The 14981-nt window shown below is 41.4% G+C and overlaps 1 protein-coding gene across 1 annotated transcript; it reads right to left on the bottom strand.

The window, feature by feature from the left end:
* Window positions 1–1778: 1778 nt before the first annotated feature.
* Window positions 1779–13062, bottom strand: LOC147625268 (ABC transporter C family member 4-like). Its single transcript, XM_086818573.1, has 12 exons — window positions 12573–13062; window positions 10270–12372; window positions 9346–9666; window positions 8644–8730; window positions 7734–8423; window positions 7380–7544; window positions 6899–7193; window positions 6593–6807; window positions 5893–6198; window positions 5697–5760; window positions 5345–5584; window positions 1779–2102 (listed from the first exon to the last, which is right to left on the bottom strand). Exons 2-12 carry the CDS (start codon window positions 12352–12354, stop codon window positions 1990–1992), a joined length of 4581 nt encoding a protein of 1526 aa, XP_086674699.1. The 5' UTR covers window positions 12355–12372; window positions 12573–13062; the 3' UTR covers window positions 1779–1989.
* Window positions 13063–14981: the final 1919 nt, after the last annotated feature.

Below are 14981 nucleotides of genomic sequence, written 5' to 3'. Positions count from 1 at the left end.
ACATAAGCATTTACAAGAGTGTGTTCACATTTTCACTCCGTTGTCACATTAGAATAATCCTTTGCCAATGGGATGCAGGAAGAGACCCCTATGCCTAGATGGAGACAAAAAGAGATAGCCTTTATGATGGTTCTCTCTCACAAAAATGAGGAAAGAAGAAGAAGCTACTACAAGAGGAAAACCTACAAACAAGCTTAAGGAAAGATTCAATAGCATATATGCAAGCAAGAATAGAGAGGAGAAGACCTCATAAGTATTCTATTGCTAGAGAACGTTTGTATTGCTTAGAGTCAAAAATGACATTTATATACAAGTGACTAGTTTTCATACTAGACCGACCAAACTTAAAGATGGCCAAGCTATTACTAGTCTTGTGTAAGTATGTTTACAAAGTCCTTAACCTTTTCCTATCTGACATTAAGCTCAAGGTAAGGCCGCTCTATATGTTGTAGTATTGTTTTAAAAAAGATAAGTGCTTGATCAAGCAAGTAAGATTACAAAGCACCTTATGATTGGTCGGGTGGGTGAAACCACGCTAACCTACAAAGTTCTTAACCTTTTCCTATTTGACGTTAAGCGAAAGGTGAGCCCGCTTTATATAGTCTACTATCGTTTTAAAAAAGACAAGTGCCCGATCAAGCAAGAAAGATTGCAAAGCACCTTATGATTGGTCTGGTATGCTAACCTACAAAGTCCTTAACCTTTTTCTATTTAACATTAAACTTAAAGATGGCCAAGCTATTACTAGTCTTGAGTAAGCATCGTTCTAAAAAAGATAAGTTTCCAATTATGCAAGTAAGATTGTAAAGCACCTTATGGTTGGTCTGGTGGGTGAAACCATGCTAACCTACAAAGTCCTTAATCTTTTCCTATTTGACATTAGACTTGAAGATGGCCAAGCTATTACTAGTCTTGAGTAAGTATGTTCACAAAGTCCTTAACCTTTTCCTATTTGACATTAACCTCAAGGTAAGGCCACTTTATATGTTCTAGTATCGTTTAAAAAAAGACAAGTGCCTAATCAAGCAAGTAAAATTACAAAGCACCTTATGATAGGACAAGTAGGTGAAACCATGCTAACCTTCAAAGTATCCGACACACATGTATAAATGACTTATTAAATGAGTTGCATGCACACGTAGCACTTACACATACATGTATTCAAGCACACACGTGCACGTGTAAGCGCACATTTATTAGATGCCAAGCTTTGAGCTCATGGTCTCTTGGAATGCAATAGTCACATAAGCGACTACCTCATGATTAGGATTTATATGTTGTGTATTATATGTTTTACAAGTCATAAAACTATAGGATTTCATCCACGATCTAAGACAACACTCACGTATTTCCAACTAAGGTACTGTTTTTCTTGATCTCAAAAGAACTGCACTTCTTGCGTTAATCTGTGGTAAACCTTGCAAATTTTACTTCTTACACTAGACATTACATACACCCACACGACACTAGACAGTACATAACACACACAATCTATAGTAAACCTTACAAATTTTGTTTCTTACACTAGATAATTCATACACGATACTAGTTTTCTTTCGATAAGTACATCTTGGATATCATTAGCAATATCCTCCTTAAGTTCAATCCATGACAAATCTTATAAGTTCTTAACTTTTGTGCAAAGTGTTAATAGTCTACGGTCTACGATGGTCTATTATAAATTTCTAGCCAAATTTGGGTGAATTATGCCCACCTCTTGCTTCTTTATTGTCTTTCAAAAATTTTTTTTATAACTGCTCAAATCTTTAGAGTCAAAATTTGAAGGGTTTAAGTGTAAGCAAAAATAATATTAAGAGACTTTACACACTCAAATCTCATTAAGAAAAACGCATACTTGGCCATCACACCAACAAGTGTGCACATAAAAATCCTCACGATATTTGACACGATACTATTCCGCTTCGCAGGGTTCTCATAAAAATCTCGACACGATTGAATTGCCGTGTCGTACAAAATGCCGTTGATGGATTACATTTCTTCTCGTTGGCCTGAGCGAGTGGAGTACTCTTTCACAAGGGCAGTGAAAACTGAGTCTGGGTTGCTCAGCAGATTCTGAGGTCTGTCGAACTCTTTCACCCTTCCTGTATTTCAAAAAAAGTTTGATAAGTAGCAAGCATACCAAGGTTGCGCGTGTGTATGCACACGTGCGTGCTCTCTCTCTCTCTCTCTACATATAGAGAGAAAGAGAACAATAACAGATGATCCATGTCTTTGCCCATGCCTCTGCATACACAAGATGACCCATGCAAACAATCTTCTAATGGCTGATCCATGTTAGTATGTGGTTCTATGGATGACCCATGCAAACATTCTTCTGATGGCTAATAATCCATGTTAGTATGTGGTTCTAAAGAGATTAGAGCAACATCCTTCATCATTGAGGCAATCAGCAAAATGCAGGTGCCAGAGCGTGTGTTCATGGGGGTACCTGCATGTGCGTGCATGCACACGTGCATGTGCATGTATTTCATTCGTAAAAGCAGACAATACACAATAAATCACGAAAGAAATGAACAATCATTTCAAAGGGGAGGTTACCGCAACAAGCACATTTTGAATAGAAGATATTACTCTTCTCAAATTTTCTGTTTTATCCTGATTTTATTTCCTGAAATTTAAGGTTTACGAAATTGTGTAAAATGGTAGCGGCGACCACATTGAATGATTTCATAATCCCAAAATGAGGGAAGGAGAAAGAAAGAAGCACTGAAAACCTAAAACTATGATAGGCCCTACAAATTACCTTGCCTAAGATGAGGGATCAACTTGGTTCACAAGCACACGCCTGCATACTTGCACACACAAAGAGAGAGCTGGCTATAGAAAGAACTAGGATGCACCAGCCATAACTTCGAACCGCTCACATACCGATCAAGTCAAACGTTTTCAAGCATAGCATAGAACTTGTGCCACCAGCACCTAAGAATATGTGGAGGTTGTGCATAAAGTTATGCCTACCTCCACCAGCGGGCTCTAGGTTGAGCGATTGCAACTAGGCTTGTTGGAAAACATGTCCCATATAAACAGCTTTTTAGCTCCTGTATGGTAAACTAGTGTTTTAATGACAAACAATCTCTTGCCTCAAGAGTTTGTTTCCATATAAGCTGTAGGATTGAGTGTTCACGTGCACCCGTACCTTTTTGGGTGTGCTGGTGACTATGGTTGTCACAACGAGAAAGACCTAATAGAAAGAGTAAATTACGTTATGTAAGTAGTGTTAGGAGTAATGCCAAATTACTCTAGTTGAACCTAGTCATGCCATTAGTTTGTTATCATGTATGCCATGCATGTATAGTAGTCATACTACTCATAAAAGCCATGATGTCATATGTGTCCCTACGTTTGGGTCAAAGGTCAAGTATCTCATGATGGGGGTCAAGTGTCAAGAGTGAGCTAGACGTAGCCCTCTTGCCCCCCCTCATTTCCCTGGGCTCAACATGGTCTATGTGTCAATATAAAGGCGTATCATCATGTCTTGTATCTCTCTCAACTTCTTGTAATCAAGGCTAGTCTTTCGACATGTAATTGTGCTATGAGCTTCATCCTCCAGTTGGTATCAGAGCCGAAAGGGCTTAAGAGTCTCATATCCTTCGCAGTTTTGTTGAAAAATCTTTGATTATAAGCAATGATAGTAGTGTACTCTACAATCATGTAGTTCAAGCAGGTATTTTCTGGTTTCTATGGCATCTGCCCTAGCCCAACACAAAACCCAAGTAAATTCTTGCTTTACTCATTAGCTTGTGTTATTTTTCAAGCTGCCCATGGAAATTTTGGTCTATTACAGTCTTCAACAACAATTCACCTGAGGCAAAAAGGGAGAGCTACCTTTTTGGTCCCCCCTGACTTCTCTGGAGACTCAAGATGCTCTTTGGAAGGACAACCACCATGTCTTGTATCTCTTTCAAGTTCTTGTAGTCAAGGCAAATTTCTTGTGCTTTTGAGTTTCATGCTCACATTTGCTCACACTTTTTTTCTTCAACTAGGATACTTAGACAATGACTTCTCTACCTTCAATCGGACAATCGTGAAGACTTTCGGGAAGTGGTGATAGAAGAGGGCCTGTTTTGGGTATTGTCCTTACCCATGTCACTTATTGACGCATGCCAGAGGCACATCCATGCGTCATTATATTTTGCATAGAATAGACAGGAGAGCAGACATGTATTGACATGGATCACCTCAAACACAGCTTGGACCAAGACTTACTTCCAAGACTTGCAACATTCCACAAGACTGGAGATTCACAGAGCCACACCGAGGCCCCGAAAAGAGCATGGACATCCCAAAGGAGGCCTGGCACTTAGCCAGCCAAGGCTTACAACAGTCAGCTTAATTCAAAGACCGAATTCAGGAGGAGATTCACTGTGCATGAGTTGCTTAGATGGCCTAGGCATCTCTTATCACTGTGGTCGTATGCATCAAGCCTCAAATGCATGTGCCATGATTACTCAGACCATGTACAGGGTGCCTGGCACTTAGCCAGCCAAGGCTTACAACAGTCAGCTTAATTCAAAGACCGAATTCAGGGAGGAGATTCGCTGTGCATGAGTTGCTTAGATGGCCTAGGCATCTCTTATCACTGTGGTCGTATGCATCAAGCCTCAAATGCATGTGCCATGATTACTCAGACCATGTACAGGGTAGACAAAGGTGAGCCTTGGCTACTTGTGAGCCACTTTCTGATAAGAGAACAGTGTCTAGACAGGTAGGGATGCTTGTGATGGAAGATTTCTAGAGAACCTTGAGGCAAAGGCTTATGAGGATGGAGAGCCAGATGCACATAGGGCAGTCAGATATACGACACTCAGTGCATTTGTACTATATGGGGAGATATTTTTCGCACTCTTATGGCCACATACAGGGTCCATCCAGATCTGCGCAAGCAAAGCACACTGTTTTCATGAGGGAGTGGGATCAGGGGATCTTTTTCTCATCAACCCCCACAGGTGTATTCATACTTAAAGGAAGTCTCCTTTCAGCAAAAAAAAAAGCTTATGAGAATGTGCAGGCCGGGAACAGAAGCGTGAAGTATGGATAGCAGATTTGCAGCAACAGAAAGTAGCAGATTGGGTAGCAAGAAGGGGTGCAAATGGCCCAGCAATGTGGTAGAACAGTGCCTTCACCCTAGTATATGGTTGGAGTCCCTCTGAAGGGATCTCCCACTTATGGACCCCCTTTGAAAGTTTACCGGCTATAGGAAATAGGGGAGGCCAGGTGGAAAGAGCACTGCCTTTTCAGCTACCTCATCTAGAAGTGATCTAACAAACATATACACAATGGACATAAAAGAACTGATTAATATAGATGAGAGCTAGAGTAGGACCTGCATCCATTACAAGGACTTTGTCAGCATCCATAACTGTTGGTATCCTATGAGCAATGCTAACTACGGTACAATGCGCAAATTCCTTCCTTATAAGACTTTGAATCACGGAATCTGTCTGTGCATCCACTGAAGCTGTAGCTTCATCGAGAAACAGTACTTTGCTGCCCTTCAGGAGCACACGGACAAAGCAAAGCAATTGGCTTTGGCCCACACTCCAGTTGCCCCCATACGCAGTCACTGTAGTATTAGGAGGCAAGAAAAAGTCAGAATGAGATTGTTTTGCTTTCATTTGACTGATAATTGGCTGTGGGGTGATAAAACACTTGAGAGGGGGTAACTACTAGCATACCTTGAGCATCAAGTTTGTCCAGTCTGTCCTGGATTATGTTCGCAAGCTGGCATTTATGTAGTCCCTGTTCCGTGATTTTGTTAGAAAACTGGAAATAGGACCATACTCACGTGGGCATGCACGCACATGCATGCATGCGTATACACTCATTAAAGCTATACAGCACACCATTAGCAAAAAAATTGCAGGAAATCACCTTCCATATATCTTCATCCGTGTATAATCCAAGTGGATCTACATTCATTCTGATTGTTCCTTCGAACAGGACAGGTTCTTGTGGAATGATGCCAAACCTAGATCGCAAATCATAAAGTCCAAGGGTTGAAATGTCCACACCATCTACAAGAATTTGCCCACTGGCAGGTTCAACCAGCCTGAAAATTGCTTGAATGAGTGTAGACTTCCCACTCCCAGTTCTGCCAACCACACCTACTTTATGGCCACCTTGTATAGTGAAATTAACACCCTTTAAAACCAAAGGTGTGTTCTGTCGGTAGCGAAGCTGCAGGCAGAGAAAGATTTCGCATGTCAAGCAAGTACTCCTTTACTTCAACACACCATAAAATCCTTTAGAGTGAGGTTGAAAGGTCTTCAAAGAGAGAGAGAGAGAGAGAGAGAGAGAGAGAGAAAGAAAGAAAGAAAGAAAGAAAGAAAGATTTTATTAACGTCTTCCAAAAGACCGAACTCGGCCTATGAGACAAATCGGAGTACCTGTAGAGAGAACTCCTAGCCTACAAATTGAGGTTGACAGCCAGCACAACACACATGCACACACAGATGATCCCAGTGCAATAAGCTTTTAAAAAGGAGCTTGAAATTCTGATACAGTGACTGCTTTTCAAGCAAATGGTGCAAGTGCATGTGAAGGGCCATGTATCAGCATTATCTGAAGCTACCTTTAGTCTCTTGGATACTATCTTCCCTTCATATGGCCAGTTTGGTGATGGCAAACAGTCCTTGATAACACGGCTTGCTTCACTTGGTATGTTTGTGAATTGCCGTATACGTTCAACTGAGATCATCTTGTTCTCTACTGTGCAATACAGCCAGGTTGACCAATAGAGGCTAGAATTCAGCCCTAGTGCATATGATAAAGCAAGGGAGACCAGCTCTGCAAGTTACCACACAATAAAGCATGCATGAGTCGTTTGGATGGGGAGGCTTTAAAAACTTATCAGGTACAGAGAGCTTGCACACTATACCTGGTCTGACGGAGTTACTAGGAAGAGCCACAAACAGAAAAGCTGTCGTACATAGTATAGCCGTGCCTAATGATTCTAGCCGGAGGCCTAACCATTCAGTTGCTGAATTGTTGTGGAAGTCCATCTTCATGTTAACATTCACTTGATCCAAATTTTGTTGGGAAAATTCCTCCTCTTTTCCGAAGCAACGGATGGTATCGATTCCGGCAACCGTCTCCGAGAAGTGATAGATAAGTGGAGCTTTTGTTATTGAGTCAAGACGTGTGATCTCCCTTGAGGAGTTGATGTAAAACACCTGTAAAAGTAGAGTCTTGATTGCATACAACCCAAGTATGAAAATAGCCCACTAACTCATCCTAACCATCTAACATTGCTACTATAATCATTGTGCCATGGAACACAGTGGCCAATTTTTAAGCGAAATAAATCCTATTCGGAGATATATCTCCATTGGAGAGTAAAGGAGCAACAATCTGAATACCTGGTATACATGGAAAAGGAATAGAAATGGTATCACCATGAAGATGATTGGCCAGGACGATATGCAAATAACAATTATAACGCCAAACAAGCCGAACAGAGAACCCATGAATCCACCGACAAAGTAATGGAGAATAAAGTCGAGGGTGGTCTGGTCTGCTGAAAACTGTAAAAAATCCCCACTCTGAGTTAGGATTGGATTTGGTTGAAGAAACAATACACATAAAATTACAGTTTCATGAAAAACAAGTAATCTAAAAATTGCAGTTACTTGAGCAAGTAATCCCAAAATTGTGGTTAAGAGAATTCGGAATTTTGGTTGCTTGAAAAGCAAGTAATCTCGAAAGTGACTTACTCTGCTCAGAATCCTTCCCGAGGGTGTTGTGTCGAAGAAATACATAGGCGCTCGGAATATCCCCTGAAGCATCTCAAGGAAAAACCCTTGAGCAGTTTTCAACCCAACAACTGCCACTAGCACTACACGTATCAACACATTAACAAAACTTGTCAAGTTCAGTACTGTGTAGACAACTATGAATGTCCTTGTGCTAACGGTGGAGCTAGGCCCATTGGGTATCTCGTCTGCCAACCAAAAGTCACTACCAACCAGAAGTGCTTGCCAGATCAACTGATTGGCCACAAGGATCCCCACGGCAGACCAGCCATAGGCCTTGGTAAGATAGAGCCAGTATATCTTCATGCTTACCCGACCCACCTCCCGTTGCTCCTCTTCAATAAGCTTTAGAGAGCCTTTGTCTTTGTTGAAGTCAATAAAGGAGTCAGCACTTGAGAGCTTCTCGACCAGACCTTCTGTAGAGACTGGCAGGTTCGAAACCAACTCCTCTGTAGATACAATCCTCTCAAAGCTCAGCCTCTCTTTAATTTCAGTGATGAATCGTTCCACATGCCCGTTTTCGGCGGGTGCATCTTTGTCCACTAAATCCATGGCTTGCTTGTGAGCAGTTACCAAGGCCTCAAGATCAGTGCCAATTGAGAGAATTTCATTATACTTTCCGGACTGTGCAATTTTTCCATCTTTCATGACCTGGAGGTTTAATCAAGATAAAACCAGTTTACCATCTTAGGAGGGGCGCCTTGCTTGCGTGTCTAACTCAAACCCTGGCACTTGAACATATACACATATGTATGTACTTATGTACATGCGTTTCATACATTCATACAAATGTATGCATGTAAAACACTCACTCCCAAAAAAGGAAAAAAAAAGAAAAACCTTGGATTTCAGGTTTACAAGCAACTCTTACCAATATGATGTCTGCTCCTGTTAAAAATTCCACTTGATGAGTCACAAGCAGGACTGTCTTTCCATGTAGAAGCCCGAGAATGCACTCCTGCACCAGACACCCAAAAACTCTCAAAAGTGAAAGTGGGTTTTGATGGGTGTGTGCATGCGTATGTGTGCATGCACACACAAGCATGTTGTGGTGACTTGCTTGCATTGGTGGGTGGGGGGGGGGGGGGGGGGGGGGCTGGGGACCTTGGGACTGTACCACCTGAGTGGGTGAACCTGTTAGATTCCAATAATCTTATCACTGCCTTGATGATTCCATGAAGGAATAATGATTAAGAGGAGACACTTCTGCCCAAGTACATGACAGGTGGGCAGCAAGCAAATGCAATAAATGAACAGGTTAGAGGATGAGTCCACTCCACATGAAGCAAGGATTCTCAAAGGAGGTTCCTGATATTCTCTAGGTCACACACTGGACTTCATCCCTTCACAGATGGCCTCGGAGGGGAATGACCTATTCTAGTTTAAACAGGAGTCTTTGTTGTTGTATGGAAATGACGAACAGCAAGAGGACTTGCCATGACACTTGGATACGTTTTTAACAATTTGCTAGGAAAGGAAGGAAGATGAGATTCCTTGAGATAATCTTTTTAAGACCATGATGTGGAGTCTCTAGCATGTCTTGAACAACAATCCTTCTAACAATGGTTCATACCTTAAAAAGATGGGCGCCTGTATGAGCATCGACTGCGCTGAAGACATCATCGAGGAGGTAAACATCACAATCTTGATAAATAGCACGTGCAAGCTGAATCCGTTGCTTTTGTCCTCCACTTAGATTGATTCCCTTTTCACCAATCTCAGTTTGATCACCATGTTCCATAGCTGCAAGGTCCTGCTCTAGGGCACATGCTTTCAATACTTGACGATAGCGGACGTGTTCCATTGTAGCACCAAATAGAATATTGTCTTTGATTGTGGCATTTTGAATCCATGCTGTCTGAGGAACATATGCAGCAGTGCCACTCATTTTTACCTGTGATGGTGGGCATAGGCAAACAATATATATCAAAAACGCATTTAAAAACCAGAAATATGTTAGCTAGTCTCTCTCTCTCTCTCAAATCAAAAAATAAAAAACAGAGCTCGCTGCTCAATCCTATATTTCAGCAGATGCACCACTGTAAGGGAGAAGACCATTCCTGCTGCTTCTTGGGCTACAAGGATCTAGCATAGTGGCTACGTGGATTCAACATACCTCCAAATATTGATGGTTATTTTCAGGCAAGACAAGGCTACTCAGATAAAAAAGGCCTAACATTTCAAACCTGCAAGTTGAAAACATGTTTTGAGGGGGTCACAGCAGTACATTTGTGCAGCACATGAACATGAATAAACTCATTGTACTACAGCTGGAAGTAAGGCAAAGCTTTGGAACTGAGAACCTTGAGTTCAAGGCTACTTGATTATAGCAGATAAAAAAGGCCTAACATTTCAAACCTGCAAGTTGAAAACATGTTTTGAGGGGGTCACAGCAGTACATTTGTGCAGCACATGAACATGAATAAACTCATTGTACTACAGCTGGAAGTAAGGCAAAGCTTTGGAACTGAGAACCTTGAGTTAAGAGAGGACTTACATGTCCTGTGATTTTCACCATCTCCCCGAGTATAGCTGAGAGCAGCGATGATTTGCCAGACCCAACTGTTCCAACTATGGTCATCAGTGAGCCCCGCTTGACGTTCACGTTGATGTCTGTTAAAACAAGAGTCCCCTCTACATCATCCCATGAAAAGCATCCTCTTTCTATCACCACTGGATGCTCATCTAATTCCAACACTCTAGTCACTGCTCCCTTCTGAATCTCGGTGCTTTGCAAAAACCTTTCAACTCGGTCTAGTGCAACTAGGGCTTGTGTCACTTGCACAACTGAATTTGGAAAGTTTCTAATGGGCTCTTGCAGGATCCTGAAGAGAGAGGCTGCTGTGAAGAGAGTTGCGGTTGTAAGAATCTGGCCTAGGCAGATGGCGGCCACATATGTAATATTACATACTAAGGGTTGAGTGTTCCACAGGTTAAACATGTTTGTCCCAGCTGCAATAACAAACTTCACAAGTGCAGAATACTCTTGTTGCCTCTGCTTCTCTATCTTAGCTTGGAAAAATTCCTCCCATGCTTGCAGCTTGATCACCTTCATGTAATGGAGGGCTTCATTAATTGCCTTCATCCGGCCGTCCCTGCCTTTCATCACACCTTCTTGAAAACTCCTTTGTTTTGAAGAGACATACATGGCAAGAGCTGCTACAATGACCATGGTGGCCAAGCCAGTTAGTGAACCCACACCAATAACAAAGTACAGGATTGCCAAGGCTAGTATGATTTGAAGGGGCATGCTCCAGATGTTGTTCATCTGTAGCACAGCATCTGACAACTGCTGAGCATCGACCACCATGTAATTTGTGATCTGGCCAACCCCGTGAGACATTTTAGCAGAGCCAGAGAGGCGTAAGCCCTTCCTGTAAAGGGTAGTAACCACGGCACATCGAACATTGTTGCCTAATTTGTAGCAGTGGAAGTTGTACTGGTGATATGAGAACACTTCAATGGTTTTGGCAGTTAAAAGGATGAGAACAAGAGAATAGCCATCATATCTTGATGCTCTCTCACCAGACACAAAGTCGGTGAAGCTTGATATGAGAAGAGGTCCTACAAACATGGCAATTGATCTTACCAACTGTAGAAAAGCACATTGGATCATTTGTGGCCAGAAGCATTTGACAAGTGTGCTTCTGAGTGGGTGGGTGGCATTGATGCTTTTTTCCCAGCTGGATTGAAAGAGTTTGTACATGTTTTCCGCATTGTCATTTGGAGCGAGTTCGGGAATGTCAACTTGCTCTAAAGACCTTTTGGACCCTGCTTCGAGGAGGGGAGTAAGCCAGGTGAATGTAGCTCTACTCCAGAAGCCAGCCTTCGCAAAGCTACTGGTTGCAGATGAAGCAAGTAAGGGCTCTGTCAACTCTCCAGTGACCGCACCATCCGCCATGATGTTGGGCTCTTGGATGCCGGTATCTCCCTTCAGCGCTGCAATTAGAAGAAAGAGAGAGGCAGGCAGCTTCACAATAGCATAGATGTCATAGATCATGAGGTGGAGGTCATAGGAGAGCCTGGAGGCAGTCGTTAGTCGGGAGATGGAGCTAAGGAATGCAAAGAATGAAGTGAGGAAAGACACAAACCACCATACACGTAGCATTAGGGGATGTTCTTGGGTAGAGTCTTTTTTTTCACTCAGCAGAATGATGAGAGAAAAGAGCCAAGCCAGGGTTTCGATGGCTGAAAAGACTTCTTCGCGGATGTAAGGCGAGCTCCAGCCATAGTGGATGCCATCCCATATGCCAAAAGCTGTCATGCCAATAGAGAGAATGGCGATGCAAGCTGTGGTGGAAACGGGCAGGATGAAGCCCATGATGGTACTTGACACTTGGCCCTTTGTATTGCCATAGCTAGTGGTGCCAGAGGAATTTCTGTTGAAGATAGTTAGGCTGTAGAGGACTGTAGAGCTGGCAATGGCAAGGAAGGCAAGGTTAATGATGGAGATGATGGAGTGTTGTGGACACTCTGCCAGCACAATGTAGGCTACCCACTCTTGTATACGGCCAAACAGAGGAGCCTCATTTCTTAGAGTTTGCCATGGCCCCGCACAGTGAGTCGATCTTAACCACGACATTGTAGTGATTCCTTTTTTCTGCATGTGTACCAAATAATTGCATGTTAATATGTGAAAATTTCTGGTCCAAATATCTGTATCAGTTCCGGAAAAACATTCTATGAATTCATTAAATCCAGCAATGCAACTCTAAAATTTGCTATCCCTATGTGAAAGACCCAACAAATCCGGCAATGTGTGCTTAAGAGGACGGCAAAGAAAACGCAAATCAAGATTACCTTGAGTATAGACTCTCAAAGGACCCTGCAAGTCCATAGAGAAAACTTCAGAAGACCCATCAAAGCCGTCAACAGTGCAAAAAGGCCCAACGGTTCCGTCAATGGAGCTTAAACAGGACGGAAAGAAACACCCAAACCTCAGTGCACTACGACACCCAGAGCATAGGACCGAAAACAAGCAGCTCGACACTCGAACCAATACGACAGTGCACTACGACAATCATAGGACGTAAAACGAGCAGCTCGACACTCGAACGAATACGACAGTGCACAACGACACCCAGAGCATTGGACCTAAGACAAGCAGCTCGACACTCGAACCAATACGACAGTGCACTACGACGCGCGAGAGAGATTGTTAAGAGTTTTTGAGCATCGTCATGCAGGTCAGACTCCATTCAATGCTCTCATGGCATCGTGTGAGTGCCACCTTTCACGTGGTAGGCAGGGAGAGAGAGAGAGACTTAGGGTGCCATCTTTCACGTGGGTGTAGAGAGAAGAGGAGAGAGCAAAGAGGCTTTTAATGGATGCTCCATACTCGTGCTAGTTAATCATTTATTACTATTATTCACCTTACTATTCTTTTAAAAAATCATAACTCTTGATTCACTACTTTTATTGTAGGTGTATATATTCATAATTTTATTGTAGGTGTATTAATTAATCTAGTGGCTTGACCTGTCCCTGTTGACGGGTAAGAGTATTATTATTTGTCGATCACAAATCAGTGCATAGAGAGAGGTGTTGCTCTAGAGTTCCAAGATCACTTGTTCAAGCCCTCAAAATGCGAAAGCGATGGCACGTACGGGTGTGTTTTTTTCTTACTTTCTAATTCCAAACAATTGAAGAAAAAAAGAAACGTTCATCTTCGAAGGGTAAGTAGAGATAAGCGGTATATTTGAAGCCCATGATGGACCCCATGGTCCTTAACTTGCCAACCTATATATAAACACACCATGCTTGCCATATATATACTCCTAAAGCACTCAATCTCATTTCAACCCAAAATAAGGTTGACAATCTCAACACACCTGAACAAAGCTTTAAAACAATCTTCGAACAACTGGATTATCTCTCCTTGGAAGCCTATACTCCTTGCCTCCATTTGGCAAAAAAACATTAGCTAGTCCAAGGTAAACTTTTCGTGGAAAAAAAGAAGGAAAACAACAAAACTTTACAAAACTCATTTGGTGGATCAATATTTGAGGCGAATGGGGTTTGAACAAGCTTGTAGACAACAAACCGAAAAATTTTGTATTGTCTAGTGCCGATGACTCAAAAATCTACTTATCAGGCTTTTCATAGTCTACAAACATTACATGTACATAAAGTTGATCCGCGATCTTTTGTAATCTCAGATTGTAAATTCCAAGGAGCCCAAAGCTCTCGGTGTAAGAGTCTCAACCATACAATAGTTTGGATTCTAAAAAATAAAGATATTCCCTGTTGGTGATATAAATGTATCAATAGCAATATAAATTCATCAAACAAAACACAAAACTTACATAAAAGTTGGGTTTCTATATATACCGTAAAACACCGGTGCTCTCTAATAGTTTGATAATTAGAGATGCTTTTGCTTCTCCTTCCCAAAATGGAGGGTCTACAATTCAGCCATGAATATTACATAGATTATGGAAAAAAAATACGTGAATTATAGCAATTTAAAAAATAATTACCTTCAATATCTTGGCCATCACCATAAACAAATGAAAATGATCTCCTTGCCACCTCCATCCTACGAATTATACCCGTGATATAAAATATAACACTCACAATACTAATAATTTACATAACACTTTAATATCTTCCTCCCCTCCCCCCCCCCCCCTCTCTCTCTCTCTCTCTCTCTCTCTCTCTCTCTCTCTCTCTCTCTATTAAAATTTGAATTTGAATGTGTTCTTTCAAACCTTGCTTTTAATTTATGTCGTCTAACTTTTGAGAACAAAGATTGATCTTAGACCATAGTTCACCCATAGAAAATTTTTGCATGCATAAACCTTAACTTACTGTAAGATCCCTCCTAATTATTCTGAACATGTAAATACAAAACAATAAACAGGTCATTTTTTTGAGAATGTGTGCAAAAGATGTGTACACTAGGGAGAGAAAGTATTTTAAGGCCAAGAAATATTAGGATGAATTTTAAAAAATAAAATAAAACCAAAGATGAAAAGAGAATTTGTAATTTGAATCCTCAAAAAAAAATATTAGGACCCCACCATGAGGTTTGCAGAAGTGCACATATGCACCTTAAAAATCCTTATCCTTAATTTATAAAAATGGGTTAGTAGGAGGAAGTTAAATGTATGGCCTTAGAAAAATAAAAAAATATAAATAAAAAATAAAACATTAAAATTAGAGTAAAAATTAATAGGGAGTTATATGCAAAATTAATAGGGAGTTATA

This window comes from Cibotium barometz, chromosome 24 (assembly GCF_041138505.1).
Source record: "Cibotium barometz isolate CiBa-2024 chromosome 24, ASM4113850v1, whole genome shotgun sequence".
NCBI lineage: Eukaryota > Viridiplantae > Streptophyta > Polypodiopsida > Cyatheales > Cibotiaceae > Cibotium > Cibotium barometz.
The sequence above is the reverse complement of the archived record's forward strand: the minus strand, read 5'-3'. Positions and strand labels throughout refer to the sequence as shown.